Raw genomic sequence first — 16,648 nt, 5'->3', positions numbered from 1 at the left:
AGTATTTCTGAGGTGATGTTCTTATATCATATAGTAGAACAGCTGGACCCTTCCTAGTAGGACAGGGGAGTTTTGAAAACACATGATTATTTTGGGGGGTTCTTAATGATTTCCTTCCTCACCCCTCTGCTCTCCCACTTCTTTATTCCTTCTAACCATCTCCTGAATGTTTCAATAGTGATTGTTTTTATTTCCTTTTTATGTGATGGGACATTTGAAATAGCTCATCAGTAGCATGGTTCAGGATGGCACACCCATGGTTACTCAATGGAGCTCACAGTATTTCTCATTTAGAAGGGACATAATAGTGTAAATCTACAATTGGAAAACGCTTTCAAACTGAGACGTTTCATGAGTAAACTAAATAACACTTTTCTCTTCCCCTAGAGATCAAACTGCTATTGAGAAGAACAAAGTGCCTATGGAAAATGAAAACCACCAGGTGAGAGATAAACCATCCCATTCCTTTTCTCACACAAAAATTTCCCCAACAGAGAACATAAGTTGAAGGAAGCAGTAGTCTCGAAAGCTGTATAGAAATATCGAACTGTTCCTTCTGGTGGTCCTTTTTTCACTGGAGCTCTTGGGTTTGCTTTGATGTCTCTTGTTACTGAGGTCCTATGTACAGATCATCAACTACATTTCAGGAATATAGAAGAACCAAATCATTTTTTCCCAGATTTGGATGCAATACTGATTCTGAACAGTATGAATGTCACATTCAGTGTCACGGAATATTCAAGGTTATGTGCCATTCTCATACAGGCTGCTCCTGTTGAGTGTCGTATTTTCCCTTCTTTCTTAGGATGCCAGGGGTGATTCCTTCCTCCTTCCTTTTGGGAAAAAGGGGTGGTTCTTTGTGCCCCTCCCCATCCCTGCTTTCAGGCTGGCTGGCTTTATAAAGACTCTGCTGTTTTGAATTTTCAGGAGCACTGTCTCTCGGACATGGTTGCCCAACTCCGGACGCTGAAGGGTGCAATAAGGTTGGCCGTCCTTTCAGGGACACTCCTTTTCTGACAGCCACCGTAGCACCCATCTATCTTCCCCACCCAACCTTGCCTTTCTGCATGCTTTTCCTTTTGATCCTCTTTCCCAGAGAGACCTGCTAGTCGCATGTTAGATTCACCTTCACCCACTCAATTAGGATAGGTCAGACTGGTGAGGATAGGGCAATTTAGTGGTAATTCTTCTTTGACATACCGCCAATACCAAGGCATGTGAATAATCAGGCTTCATACCCTACTGGCTTGCTTTAACCATCTGATCTGGAGATTGGGGGATTTCCTGGGATTGCCCTGTCCTCATTCAGTTTACCTGCCCTTTATATTCCTTAACCTTAATCATTCATACTATGTTCATAAGCTGGCTTTCCCACCAGACCCGAGGTGCATGTCTTTGTGTGTATGCACTATGAATATATGTTAGTCTCTCGCATGCATTTCTCCAAGCCCCGCACAGACACTCTTGCTGCCATGTTTTTCCCTTCACCCTTACCTTCATTACAGATCTCAGAAAAGTGAAAACTCAGTCTCAAACTGGTCAAAAGAGAAAATTAGACAGTGATTAAGGGCCCTGGGTTTATGTTGTGGGTGGAATAACTCGCTAAGAGCCAGTAAGTGATTTGGAGGAGGTCTGTTGTTGTCCATCTCATAAGGTTGATAACTGAACTTTCCTGGGTTCAGTGTTCTAGTGTACCTTACTGCGCGCTATTTGTTTTATATAGTAAACAGGTTCTTTTTATTTGGTCAAGTGTTTTTTCCTAGCATCAGAAGGATTGACTCATCCTTTGGTATTTGGCTTGAAATTGGGATCTTTATGAATCATTTCTTCCTTTCCTAGGTATTCCCTCATCCACTGAGGATCCCTACTCTTGAAGATATGCCTGGATTGAATAACAAGACAGTTAGATATGAGGGAATTGATAGCCCTCGTCTGTCTCCATCCATTGGAGAAGAAAGTAGAACTCTTCCTCTTCAAGTTAAGCCTCTGGATTCCAGTGTTTTTCAGTTTTCCAGGTGGGTAAAAAAAAGTCTCCCTTCAATATTAAACCTCAGGGCCAGCCTTCCTGTAGATTGCGTTGGTATGTTTTATCATGTTTATGTTTTTCCTAAAGCCTAGCACAGAATTCAGGAGGATAAACATCATTTTGGATTGATACAATTGTGTGCTGCATGTACCCCCAATTTTTCAACACTGCCACTGCTATTTAATCTTTTTTTTGAGGTGACCATTTGCTAATTGAGCTTTTATTTATTATATATATATATATATACACATTATGTTGGAAACACTGCAAATGAAATAACAGATATGAAAAGTCTTTGAAATGCATAAAGTGCTATACAAATGTAATGTTACATAGATAAGCATTGTTCCTTTCCTTAAGCTTGTGGATATTGAAGTCCTCAGGGACCTCATAGGCCTAGAACATGTTGTCTGCGTATAAAAGTAACTGTTTAGAAGTTGGTCTATACCATTGAGTAAGCCTTCTATGAATTGTTTCTTGAAATAAATTATTAGTATAAGTGGTCTTGGGCTTTACTTGTTCATCTTTAAGCACCTGGTCAACATTATTATGTAAATCTTTATAACAGGAAGAGGCGTAATTATTATTGTTCTTAAACATCAGGAGTACTGAAGCAGTGTATGATATGACTGCCCCTATATTGCCATGGGGCTGGAACTCAGGGCTCCTAATTGGAGTTCCTTGCTTCCTCCTGTCTACTATGCTTTTCACTTCTGGCAATGCCAAACCGCAGGGTAGGCACATAATTGCTTTCTAATAGTAGTAATGTCTATAGTCATGTGACTATTAGATAGTAGGATATGAACTATAACACCCTTTCAATTTGGATATCTTCTTCACAATTTGTAGGATAAAGGCACTAGAACACACAAAAGGATAAAAATCCCTCCCTGGCTTGTCTTTTTCCTTAATAGTACTGATTATTTTTCCTATTTCTTACTTCTTAGGGTTTTTCATCTTTTCATCTAGAAAAACTTCTCTAAAGGTGTGCAAGTCCCATATTCAATGATTCCTTCACAATTAAGCCCTGTAGTTATTGGTAGGATCTCATGATCCCCTAAATATGAACAGAAAGTCTCAAGAGGAAGTCAGTTTTTAGGAGAAAACTAATGAAAGTCTAAATGAGGAGATATGTATGAAAGCATCCAGAATAGTGCTTTGGATATAGTAGGTGCTCAGTAAGTAATTGTTAAATGTGAATTGTATTGAAGGAGCAATTTCTAAGATTGAAATATACAGCAAGGGGATAAGAAAGAGAGTACAGCCATAGTCTCAGGAACTTTAATCTAACCTTACCCTGTTTCCATCCATGCTTTTCCAGTTCCCATTGTAGATTGGGAGGAGTATACAGTAAGTGCCATGTTTTTTTAACATCAATTTTATTGATACATATTAATAATAAACATACAATTCATCGAACGTGTACAATCAATGGTATTTGCTATAATCACAGTTATGTGTTCATCAATCATTATTGGAGCATTTTCATTATTTCAATAATAATAATAATAATAAACAAACAAGAAAATTCCTCACCTCTCAATCTCCCTGTGGTGCTCCCACTGTACATAGCAGCTATTTCTGGCTCTTCTGTCCAAAGTGTATAATCAGTGGCTTTTAGTATAATCACAATGTCGTGCACATTCATCATCTCAAAAAGTTAAGAACAATTTCATTATTCCCAAAAGAAAGACTCCACACCCCTTAGCATTCTTCCTTAGACCTACATAACCACTTATCACCTATAATCTTTATAAATTGGTGTGTATTTACATTTTATATAAATGGAATCATACAATATGTAGTGCTCTGTGTCTGGTCTCCTTAGTATAATTTTTTTGTCTGATATTCACATTTTGTACTATTAAGTTACATTTGTTCAGCTTCAAAGAAAAATGGTCTTATATATGCAGTTCTGCCCATATTCATATTTTGCATAATATATTTATATTTCACATAATATATTTAGTTCATAATAAGACAGTCATACAGTATTTTACCTTTTGTGTCTGGCTTACTTCACTCAACATAATGTCCTCCAGGTTCATCCATGTTGTCATTGTTTCACAACTTCATTTCTTTTTAATGCTTCATAATACTACATCAGGTGTATACTCCACAATTTGTTTATCCATTCATCAGTTGATGGACACCTGAGTTTCCAGCTTTTAGTGCCATGTGCTTTTTTTTTTTTTTTAATTTTTTTATTTTTTATTGACTTTGTAATAATATTACATTAAAAATATATATGTGAGGTCCCATTCAACCCCATCCCCCCACCCCCCCTCTCCCCCCCCCCCAACAACAAAATCCAATGGATGTGCCATGTGCTTTTTAACCACTGTGTTTACCTCTCTACTTTCTCTGTCTCCTGGAGATGCGCATGTATCACCATTGCCACTGGAGAATCAGGTCTCATTGCTTTTGAAGGCTATGCTTTCCCTTCTATGACCACTTTGCCTATTTTATTTTTCGGTGTTTATTTTGTAGTAGTTTTGGTAACCTGAAGAGTATTACAAATGCTCACTTGTGTGTATTTTATGTGTAGTATGGCAGTACATCCATTGGGTGGCATACTTCAGTCTCTGCTGAGATTTTTCTACAAGTCTTTATGCAACTATTGTATCCACAGTTGGGGGTTTGCCTTTAGAGGACAGGTAAAATCTGTTCATGTGAGATTTTAATCTAGAGAGTAAGATTATTTCCAGAGAAAGAGATGCATGATAATTATGCAGCTGGTTGATGATATGTAAATTTAGTAAATGATAATTATGTCATTTCAAACTACATGTATGTGGGGATTCAGATTGATTGGGGAGAGTCTATCTTCTGTTTTTGAAGAAAATAAAGGCACTCACCTTAGTAAGATATCAGGGTTTTTGCTAAAACAAGGTTAATTGCACGATAGGTTTCATCAAGAATTTTAAAGGTCTCCTTTGTCATTATCAAAACCTGAAACTGATAAGGACCCCTGGGTCATGTAGAGACCTAGATAAAATAAAGGCTATACTATCCAAAAGAGCAGATTGTATGACATGGAGGGAACTCCAGTGGGTTGTCTTTGGAAACAGCTTTGTGAGTCTCACAAATCTTGCAGTAGGTGGAGGTGAGGGACCTGCAGTACAGAATGGGTTCAGCGGGTATGTAAGCAGGCATAACCTGTTAGGAGAGAAGAGTTTATTTCTGTTAAAGGAAATAATCCCTTGCTGTTAATACATTCTATAAATATTTGATTGCTTACTGTATGAAGACAGTAATGGAATCAATTTGAAGGAGCTTACGGTAGTCCACGTTTCATCTGTGTCACCAATATGTGATGAGTTCCATTTGAGTAATATAAAGCCTACAGTAGTCATAAGCATATGGACAAAGGGAGAATTAGTGGCTGTAATTTTTTAGATGTTTAGAGAGCCTTTGAGTAAGCTATATGTCAAAGGCCAATTAGTGTGTGTTTAAAAGGATAACCAGAAAAAAAAATCTGAATTACATTGTAATGGTGGAGTGAGAGGAGAAGGAATATTTTAAAGTATAATCTGGAAGACCAACTTCCACAACAGAAAAATAAGGAGCATGGCAGATTCTCCCCAACAAAAAAACATTTTAATTAAAATTATAAAAGCAAACAATTATTTAAATTATCTGGAAATTATCCTAAGGACTTATGGCAAATGGAAATTCGTTCATTCAAGAAAAATCTTCTAAATCTTGGGAAGAACCACAACCATGTGTGGCATTTGTGCAATGACCTGCTCTCTCTACCCCTCCAAGCACTGCCTTAGGAAAATTACTTGGAGAATTCAATTCCAGGCAGGTGTGATCAGGAAAGTGGGGGGCTCCCTCTTCCCCTAGCTCCAAATCTAGAGCTATGGCTTCACCCTGGGAGGGGCAGGCTGCTGGCATTTTACCATCTTCACCAGTCCTACCTGGCAGAAGCTCTATTCTAGGCATTCCTCAGAGGAATAATGGGACACAGCAAACAGTGGGTGCCTTTTGTTCCTGCCCCACCTGGCACTTCTTTGCCAAGAAGGGCAAGCCAAGAAGACCAGGGAGCCATGCCCACCCTAGAGACTTCTCATAAAGAAAGGGTTTAACCCCAGGAGAAATGGGCCATTATCCCACTCCCATCACCTCAGGTGTTGTGCAGTGGTACAGAAATTCTGCCCAGGGAAGAGGCAGGCTTTAAGGATGAAAAATTCTGCAGCTCCTTATAAGGGAACTGACTTAATTTGAAACTCTGGGTCTTTCATTTATGTTTTTTATCATATTGAGGAAGTGTCCTCCTATTCCTGGTTATCTAGGTATTTTTATCAAGTTATAGGTACTGGATTTTGTTAAATGCCTTTTCTGCCTCAATGGAGATGATTATATGTTCTTTCCTTTGTTCTGTTAATGTGGTTTATTGCACTTATTGATTTTATTATGTTGAACCATCCTTGGGTACCTAGGATGAATCTCAACTGGATCATCATGTATATAATTCTTTTGATGAGCTATGGACTCAGGTTTGCTGGTACTTTGTTGAAGATTTTTGCATCTATGTTCATAAGAGATATCAATCTATAATTTTCTTTTCTTCTGGTGTCTTTATCTGACTTTGGTGTGAGGATGATGTTGGCCTCGTTAAAATGAGTTAGGGTTTCGTTGAGCAGCACTGGTGTTAATTCTTGGAATGTTTGCTAAAATTCCCTTGTGAAGCCTTAGGAGTTTGTGTATTTAGATGAATTTGTCCATTTCATCTAGATATCGAATTTGTTGGCCTACAGTACATAGTATATTCTTATAATCCATTTTATTTCAGTGGGGTCAGTAGTCATGTCCCCCTTCACATTTTTTATTTTAGTCATTTGTGTCCTCTCTTTTTTTCTTTGTCAATCTAGCTAAAAGTTTGTTAATTTTATTGATATTTTCTAAAAAACATCTTTTTGTTTCATTATTGTTTTTAATTCTCTATTTCATTTATTTCCACTTTCATATTTGTTATTTTCTTCTTTCTCCTCACTTTGGGTTTAGTTTGCTCTTCTGGTTCTTCCAGTTTTGAGGTTAGGTCTCCTTCCTTCTTTTTAAAAATAAGCATTTAGAGCTCTCAGCACTGCCTTTGCTGTATCCTGTACGGTATGGTATGTTGTATTTTCATTTTCATTTGCCTCAAGATATTTACTAATTTCCATTGTGATTTCCTCTTTAACTCATTGGTTATTTAAGAGAACATTGTTTGATTTCCTCATAATTGTAAATTTTCCATTTCTCCCTTTGTTACTGACTTCTTCATTCCATTGTGGTTGGAAAACATACATTATATGATTTTAATATTTTTTAATTTATTAAACTTGTTTTATGACCTAACATACATGCTATGCTGGAGAGCGTTCAATGTACACTAGAGAAGAATGTGCATTCTGTTGTTATTGGGTGAAGTATTTCTATATATGTGTTAGGTCTAGTTGGTTTAGAGTATTGTTCAAGTCTTGTGTTTCCTTATTGATCTTCCCTCTAGATAGTATATCCATTATTGAAAGTAGTGTATAAAAGTCTCCAACTATTAGTGTAGAACCGTCAGTTTCTCCCTTCAAATTACTCAGTATTTGCCTCATATATTTTGGTGCTCTGCTGTTAGGTGCATATATATTTGTAATTGTTGCATCTTTTTACTGAATTGACTCATCAGTATATAGGGATCATCTTTGTCCCTCATAACTGATTTTGACTTTAAGTATATTTTATCTGATATTAGTATAGCTACCCCAACTCTCTTTTAAAAAATTTTCTTTTTTAATTGTTTTTTTTTAAGATACATAGATCACAAAAAATGTTACATTAAAAAATATAAGAGGTTCCCATATACCCCACACACCACACCACCCCTACTCCTCCCACATCAACAACCTCTTTCATCTTTGTGGCATATTCATTGCATTTGGTAAATACATTTTGAAGCACTGCTGCACCTCATGAATTATAGTTTACATTGTAGTTTGCACTCTCCCCCAGTATATTCAGTGGGTTTTGGCAGGATATATAATGTCCAGCATTTGTCCCTGCAATATCATTTAGGACAATCCCAAGTCCCAAAAATGTCCCCACATCACATCTCTTTTTCCCTCTCCCTGCCCCTCAGCAACTACTGTGTCCACTGTCTCCACATCAGTGATAACGATTTCTTCCATTGCTAGAGTCACAATAGTTCTATAGTAGAATACCAGTAAATCCACTCTAATTCATATTTTATTCCTCCATCCTGTGGACCCAGGGTTGGTTATGTCCACCCCACCTCTAAATCAAGAAGGGACTTAGATCCCACATGGCTGATGGATGCGATTCTTCTGCTTGCAGTTGTAGGCACTCTTGGTTCCCTGTTGTGGTGGTTAACCATCTTCACCCCCCTGTTAGCTAACCTGGGTAAGTCCAGTGAACCAGAAAGTAGGAGTTGCAACTCTGAGGCTCAGGGCCCAGCTGGCACATAACCAGTTCAGAAATTCAAGTCTCCTGAGTATACACTAATCCCAGTGTCAACCACAGGTTCAGTAAGTGACAGAAGAGGCATGTGTAGAAAGGTCACATCTGAGTCCAACTCCATCAAACTCAGGAACACAAATTCCAACATTGAGCCAACTGCCAAGGCACTGAACTCCAGAGCCATCTGCCATGACTGTAGAACCCTGTGTGTCTCTGTAGCCTTCAATAGCACCATTACCTGGGGTTGTGTTTACTTTGGCTGTCTCTGGGATCCTGCCGAGACGTGCGTATGCGGGACCCCTCTGATGACCACCTGACTCATTTTGAAGTCTCTTAGCCATATAAACTCATTTGTCTTTACTATTTCCCCCATTTATTCAAGGTCTTTTTCTAGTTGTATCATCAGCTGGTGTTTGGTAGTAATCCTTTGGCACCAGGGAGGCTCATCCCTGGGAGTCAAGCCCCACACTGGGGGGAAGGTAATGCATTTACATGCTGAATTTGGCTTAGAGCGTGCCGGCTCTCTCTTGGTTACTACTTACTTGGTATAGTTCTTCCATCCTTTCACTTTCAACCTACTCATGTCATTGAATTTACGATTTTGACTTTGTCTATTTTAAGAATTTTATTGAAGTATATCATTCATGCATGAACATTTATAAGCAATAAGTATATAGTAAATGTTGTAAACTTACAAAACAAACATACATATCATCATATAGGCCTCCCATGCATCACCCACCACCAACACCTTAACGTTGTAAAACATTTGTTACAAACTCTGAAAGAGCAGCCTCAAAATATTACTACTATCTATAGCCCATATGACTTTTAAGTCTATTTTATGTGATATTAGTATAGCTACTCCAGCTCTCTCTTGATTACTACTTAACATGGTATACTTTTTCTGTCCTTTCACTTTCCAACCTACTTTTGTCTTTGAATTTACTTATGTCTTTGTTTTGTAAACATTGTATACTTGGGTCATGCTTTTATATCTATTCTGCCAATTTGTGCCTTTTGACTGGAGAGTTTAATCCATTTACATTTAAATTTGCTACCAATAAGGTAGGATTTTATTCTGTCATTTTGCTATTTATTCTTTGTCTTATAATTTTTTTGTCTCTCAGTTCTTCTGTTAATATCTACTTTCATATTTGTTTGATTTTTTTGTATTGTATTATGTTGAGTCTCTTCTCATTTCTACCTGGATTTTTTTTGTATATTTTCCTTGTGGTTACCATGAGGTTGAAATTTAAAATCCTAAATCAAGTCATATTTGATTTGACATTAACTTGACTTCAATAGCATATACATACACTGTTACTATACCCCTCCATTCCCCCACCTTTTTTGTCCTTGTACAAACTATATCTGTACAGTGCATGTCCAAAACCATAGATTTTCTTATTACATTTTATACATTTGCATTTTAGGGAGAAAGAAGTGAAATTACACACCAAAAAGTAATACAATAGTACTGGCATTTGTAATTACCCATATATTTACCTTTACTGGGTATCTTTATTTCTTTATACTGCTTTTGATCCACTCTTTAGTGCCATTTTCTTTAAATCTGGTGAGCTCCATTTAGCATTGATTGTAGGGCACATGTAGTGGTGACAAATTCCCTCAGCTTTTGTTTATCTGGAAATGTCTTACTCGCCCTCATTTTTTAAGACAGTCTCACTAGATATAAATTTCTCTGTTGGCAGTTGTTTTTTGTCTGCACTTTAAGTATTTCAACCTACTGCCTTCTTGCTTTGTGGTTCCTGATGAAAATTTGGCACTTAATCTAACTGAGACTCTCTTGTACATAACGTGTTGCTTTTCTCTTACGGCTTTCAGAACTCTCTCCTGGTTCTTCGGTTTGACACTTTGTTTAGTATATGAGAGGACATATTTTTCTTCTAGTTTATCTTGTTTGGTGTTCTCTGGGCTTCTTGGATGTGCATATTCACATCTTTGCTAAGTTAGAGAGGTTTTCTGTCATTATTTCTTTCAGTATTCCTTCTGTCCCTTTCTCTCTTTCTTCTCCTTCTGGCTTTCCTATGATGTGTATATTAATACACTTAATGATGTCCCAGAGGTCTCTTAGGCTATTTAAGCTTTTTACAGTTATTATTTCTTTCTGATCCTCAACCTGATTCTTTTCAATTGTCTTGTCTTTGATTTTGCCAATTATTTCTTCCTACAGCTCCAATCTGCTATTGAAACCCTTCTTGGAATTTTTCATTTTAGTTATTGCCGTTATTTTGGTTTGCCGAAGGGGTACCAATGCAAAGTACCATAAATGTGTTGCCTTTTATAAAGAGTATTTTTTTGGTGTGAAAGCTTACAGTTCTATGGCTGTGAAAAGCCCAACTCACAGCATCATAAGAGGTGCTTTCTCACTCAAGTCAACCACCACATGTTCAAGCAAGATGGCAAGTGATCTCCACCTGCTTTCTGCCTTACTCTCCAGGTTGTACCATCTCCTAGAGCTCAACTGTGGGCAACCAGGCATTGGGCTTATCTCTTACTGGGCCTCCTTTCTCAGACTCTACTGCTCTGCTTTCTTCCCCATTTCAGCTTCAAGTTGTCAGGCTAGCTCATCTCTCCCTGGGGCCTCAGCTCCTTGAACCTCTCCTTTCTATCACATGACAGAATAAAAAATGGCAGAGCTCTCTTCTCCTGTGTGTCTCTTGGTTGTTTGTTTTTATCAGACCCAGCAAGAGGGCAGAAACTCAACCTGTTTTGAAAGAATCTCACACCCGTGGGAGTGGATCAGCAAACAAACATAATCTTCTTTTGGGGATTCATAAAATAATTTCAAACTGCCACAGTGGTCTTCAACTCTAGTCATTATATTTGGTTCATTTAAAAATTTCTAGCTCTTAATTGAGATTCTCGTATTGTTCATTCATTGTTTTCCTGTATTTTCCTTCATCTCCATGAGCTTGTTGCTTACATTCCAGATAACCTTTAGTTCTTTGTATTTTCATTTCCTTTATCTCTTTGAGCATATTAAAGATCACTTTTTAAAGTCTTTCTCTGATTTTTCCACAGTCTGGTCTTTTTGGTCAATGTTTTCTCTATTTGTGTCCTATTCCTTTGAATGGGCCATCATTTCCTGTTTCTGTGTCTTCTAATCTTTTGTTGCACACGGTACATTTTACTATTTTAAAATGTTAATTCTGGGATTTATTCCCTGAGATGTCTATTTATTGAGTTTGTAACTAGTTGGAAATAGGACAGAGATTTTCTCTAGGGTCAAGAGCTAACAAAAACAAGGAAACCTAAGCAAAAAAAACCCTATTTCACCGTCTTTTGCAAATTGCCTTTGCCTTGGCTGGTGCTCTCGGTCAGAGTTTGGCCCTCCTATGAGGAAGGCCAGCGCAAAGCCAGTGCAGAGTGCAGGATCCTCCCTGTCTTTCCTAAGCTTGTGTCTTGTCCTGGGCTTGTGCTTATTAGTGACCTTAGGAGGTTCCCTGTTTACAGGAGTTTGAATGCCCCCTCTGCTTTGGAAGCATTCCCCTTCCAGGGTCTTCCACTAAAGGACTTAGAACAGGTAAGCTTTTGCCCCAGGCCATCCACCTCAATTGTTTCTTACTCTACTTTCCTTATCTCAAGCTGCTTTTGCCTGGAGAGCAAATTCTGAGAGGGTGGTCATGCTGGAGAAGAGTTTTTCAGATCAGTCTTTCCCATCTGGAGCAAGGCCGGGGGAAGGAATGAAGGAGGAAACAAGAAGAGCACCAGGAGCTTCTTCCATGACTCCCCATAGTTGTGCTTTAGGCCGGGGGAAGGAATGAAGGAGGAAACAAGAAGAGCACCAGGAGCTTCTTCCATGACTCCCCATAGTTGTGCTTTCTTGACTTGGCCTCTGTCCAGCTAATGCAGGGTTTCAACTCTCCTCCACAGCTCTGAGGAAGCATGTCTTTTAGTTCCTCTTTTGCCTTTGTCCAGGGCAGCTTGGAACAATACCTACCCTCAGAGCCAGGTCCCCTACTGAGCCATACTAGCTAATCAAAAGCCTTGATCAGTAATCAGTCCACACTCCTTCCCTGCCCTAGGATTTTGGGAGAAATAGATGTTAATATATCTCTCTGGCACCAGCAAGCTGTGACAGGAGACAGACCACACTGCTGCCTGGTGTTCGAGTGCAGGATGGGCACCAGTAAACACCACACAGAGAAATGGATTTACCATATGGTATTAACCATAATTTACTAGCCTCCTACCCCGGCTCTTCCCTAGATGCTGAATGGTGTTACACTGGGCCCTGGAGCTTGCAGTAGTAGATTCAAATAGTTCCTGGCTGTTTAATAGTTGTTCTGGTAGAGGGAATGATTCCTGGAGCTTCCTACTCCATCCTCTCCCTCCCCTCCACATCTTCCAGTTTTGAGGTTAGATCTAGTTTAATATCTTTCTTTTATTTATGTGTATGTGTATATATATACATAATTATAGAATTTATGAACTTAAAAAACAGTCATGAACATGTATGAAATACCCATGCAACACCCCTCAATGAACACACTACATTGTTGTGGAAGAATTGTTACAAATTATGAGATAATGTCATCAGACTTTTACAACTATGGTCTATTGCGTACATTTGACATATTTTTTCTGTACCCCCCTATTATTAATACAGTACATCTTTTGCATTAATGCAAGAATGTTACAGTATTACTGTTAACTATAATCCATAGGTTACATTAACTATTTTTCCCATGCTTCTCCACATTTTTTACCACCTTGCAATAGTGATGTATGTACATTTGTTCTAGTTCATAGAAGGACATTTTTCTATTTGTACTATTAACCACAATTCCCATCCACCTCTAAGTTCACGATGTTATTCAGTCCTAGGTTATTCTCTAGCTTTCTTTCAATTGACAGTTAAAACCCTAGACTACCTTTTTCAGTCACAATCCCATTTATAGGCTCTGTGTGTTCAATCTACATACTATAATGTGTTACCATCAACTGCACTCACATTTTTACAATCAAGTTAATTAAAACTTCCACGTACATTAAGCATCAGTATACCTTCTTAGTTAGCCCTCCTCTTATCTCCTGATAACCTTTATGTTTTCTCTCCATGTGTTTATTCTTTGTGTTTAGTTCATATTAGTGAGACCATACAATATTTGTCTTTTTATATCTGGCTTATTTCACTTAAGATAATGTCTTAAAGGTTCATCCATGCTGTCATATAGGTCCCAATTTAATTTCTTCTTGCAGCAACTAGTATTCCTTCATAAGTATATCACATTTTGTTTATCCATTCATTGGTTGATGGGCACTTGGATTGTTTCCATCGTTTGGCAATTTTGAATAACACCTGTATGAATGTCAGTTTGTATCAGGTTTTGCCTCTTTTGGATATCTTCCTAATAGAGGAATTGCTGGATTATATAGCAGTTCTGTATTTAGCTTCCTGAGGAAACACCAAACTGTCTTCCACAAAGGCTGTACCATTTTACTTTCCCACCAATAGTGAAGGAGTGTTCCTATTTCTGTACATCCTTTCTAGCACTTTGTTTTCTGTTTTTTAAATAATGGCCATTCTGTGCAGTGTGAGATGATATCTGTCATTTTGATTTGAATTCCCCTAAATAGCTAGTGATAATTGAACATTTTTTCATGTGCTTTTTGGCCATTTTTATTTCCCCTTTAGAGACCGTCTTCTGCCCATTTTTAATTGGGTTGCTCTCTCTTTTATTGTTGAATTGTATGATCTCTTTATATAGAATGGAAATCAAATCCTTATCAGGTATTTTTGAGAAGGTCCTGCTTATCCATATTTTCTTTCATTGCTCATGCTTTCCATGACACATAAAGAATCCACCATATTACGACCAGGTCTGGAAGGTGTTTCCCTATATTTTCCTCAAGGAACTTTATGGTTGTAGATTTTGTAGTTAGGTCTTTGAATCATTTTGAGTTAATTTTTATATTATGTATGAGATAGGGGTCCTCTTTCTTTCTTTTGGCTATGGATAGCCAGCTCTTCCAGTACCACTTGTTAAATAGACTCTCCTGCCCCAAGTAGGTGGGTTTGACAGCCTTGTCAAAAATCACTTGACCAGGGAAGCGGCTGTGGCTCTATCAGTTGGGTTCCTGTCTGCCATACAGGAGGCCTTGGGTTCATGTCCTTGGGCCTCCTTGTGAAGGCAGGCACGCCTGCACACTGCAGAGAGCTGCCCGGGCAGCAAGCACTGTGGAATACCACCCAGCCCACAGAACCACAGAGCAGTGCCTGGCCCACGAGCGCAGCAGAGAGCTGACTCAGCAAGGTGATGCAACAGAAGAAGGGAGACAAGCAAAAAACACAGAAGAGCTCACAGCAGATGGACACAGAGAGCAGACAGCAAGCAAGCTGCAAGGGGGGAAGGGAAATTAAATAAATACAGACACAGAAGAACGCACAGCGAATGGACACAGAGAGCAGACAGCACACAAAAAAGCCACAAAGGAGGGGGATATATTTAAAAAAATCAACAAAAAAATCACTTGACCATAGATGTGAGGGTCTGTTTCTGAACCATCACTTCAGTTCCATTTATCTATGTGTCTTACCTTTATGCCAGTACCATGCTGTTTTTACCATTATAGCTAGGTAATATGATTTAAAGTCCAGAAGTGAGAGTCTTTCAACTTTCCTTCACCTTTTTAAGATGTTTCTGGCTATTTGGGGCCCTTAACCCTTCCAAATAAATTTGATAATTGTGTTTTCCATTACTTTAAAAAAATGCTGGTGGAATTTTTATCTGGGTTGCATTGATACTATATATCAATTTGAATAGAATTGACAACAAAATTTTGTGTTCTGATTCATGAGCATGAAATGTTCTTCCATTTATTTAGGTGTTTTTAAAAGAATTTCTTTTACCAATGCATTGTAGTTTTCTGAATACAAGTGCTTTACATGCTTGGTTAAGTTTATTCCTAAATATTTGATTCTTCTCATCACTATTGTACATGAAGTTTTTTTCCCCTGAGTCCTCCTCAGATTACACATTACTAGTGTATAGAAACACTACTAATTTTTGAATATTAATCCTGTATCCTGCCACTCTGCTGAAATATTTTATTAGCTCTAGCAGCTTTGTTGTAGATTTTTCAGTACGTACTAGATATTGGATCATATCATCTGCAAATAGCGAAAGTTTTACTTCTTCCTTTCCAATTTGGGCATGTTTTATTTCTTTTTCTTGCCTGATTGTTCTAGCTAAGACCTCTAGCATTATATTGAATAACAGTGGTGAGTGCGGGCATCTTTGTCTTGTTCCCAATCTCAGTGGGAAACCTTTTGGTCTTTAGCCATTGAGTATAATGTTAGCTGTGGGTTTTCATATGTGGCTTTTATCATGTTGAGAAAGTTTCCTTCAATTCCTATTTTTTGTATTGTTTTTATCAAGAAATTCTGTGTTTTGTCAAATTCCTTTTCTGAGTCCAAAACGATCATGTGATTTTTCTTTGATTTATTAATGTATTGTATTACACTGATTTTCTTGTGTTGAAACATCCTTGCATGCCTGGTATAAAACCCACTTGATCACGATGAATAATTATTTTAATGTGTTGTTGGATTCAGTTAGCAAGTATTTTGTTAAGGAATTTTGCATCTTTATTCATTAGGGAACTGGGTCTGTAATTTTTTTTTTAATATCTTTATCTGGTTTGGTATTAGTGTGATACTGGCTTCATAGAATAAGTTTGGTAGAATTCCTTCTAATTCAGTTTTTGGAAGAGTTTGAGTAAGATAAGTATTAAATCTTCTTTGGATGCTTGGTAGAACTCTCATGTGAAACCATTTGGTCCTTGGCTTTCATTTTGGGGAGTTGTTTGATGACCGTTTCAATTCTTATGATTTGGTTTGTTGAAGTCCTCTATTTCTTCTAGGGTCATTGTAGGTGGTACATTCCTAGGAATTTTTGTATTTCATCTACATTGTCTAGTTGTTGGAATATAGTTATTCATAGAATCCTCTTATGATCTCTTTTATTTCTGTGAGGTCGGCAGTAACATCCCCATTTTCATTTTTTACTTTATTTGCATCTTCTTTTTTTCAGTCAGTTAATGGTTTATTGATTTTGTTAATCTTCTCAAACATACAACTTTTGGTTTTGTTACTTTTCTCTATTGTTTGTTTTTTTTATTCTCAATTTCATTTATTTC

At 37.7% G+C, this 16,648-nt stretch overlaps 1 protein-coding gene across 5 annotated transcripts in view; it reads left to right on the top strand.

Annotated features, from left to right (window-relative positions):
* The window catches only part of MORC4 (MORC family CW-type zinc finger 4), a 77,371-nt gene that overhangs the window by 43,794 nt on the left and 16,929 nt on the right, over positions 1–16,648 (top strand). For all 5 annotated transcript variants that reach the window (XM_004478166.5, XM_071213146.1, XM_071213147.1 and 2 more), the window contains 2 exons: positions 388–442; positions 1,840–2,015. In XM_004478166.5, the coding sequence (XP_004478223.2) occupies positions 388–442; positions 1,840–2,015 (231 nt within the window). The remainder of the gene's footprint in view (positions 1–387; positions 443–1,839; positions 2,016–16,648) is intronic.

This window comes from Dasypus novemcinctus, chromosome X (assembly GCF_030445035.2).
Source record: "Dasypus novemcinctus isolate mDasNov1 chromosome X, mDasNov1.1.hap2, whole genome shotgun sequence".
Lineage (NCBI taxonomy): Eukaryota > Metazoa > Chordata > Mammalia > Cingulata > Dasypodidae > Dasypus > Dasypus novemcinctus.
Note: the sequence above shows the minus strand (reverse complement) of the source record. Positions and strands in the feature narration are given on the sequence as shown.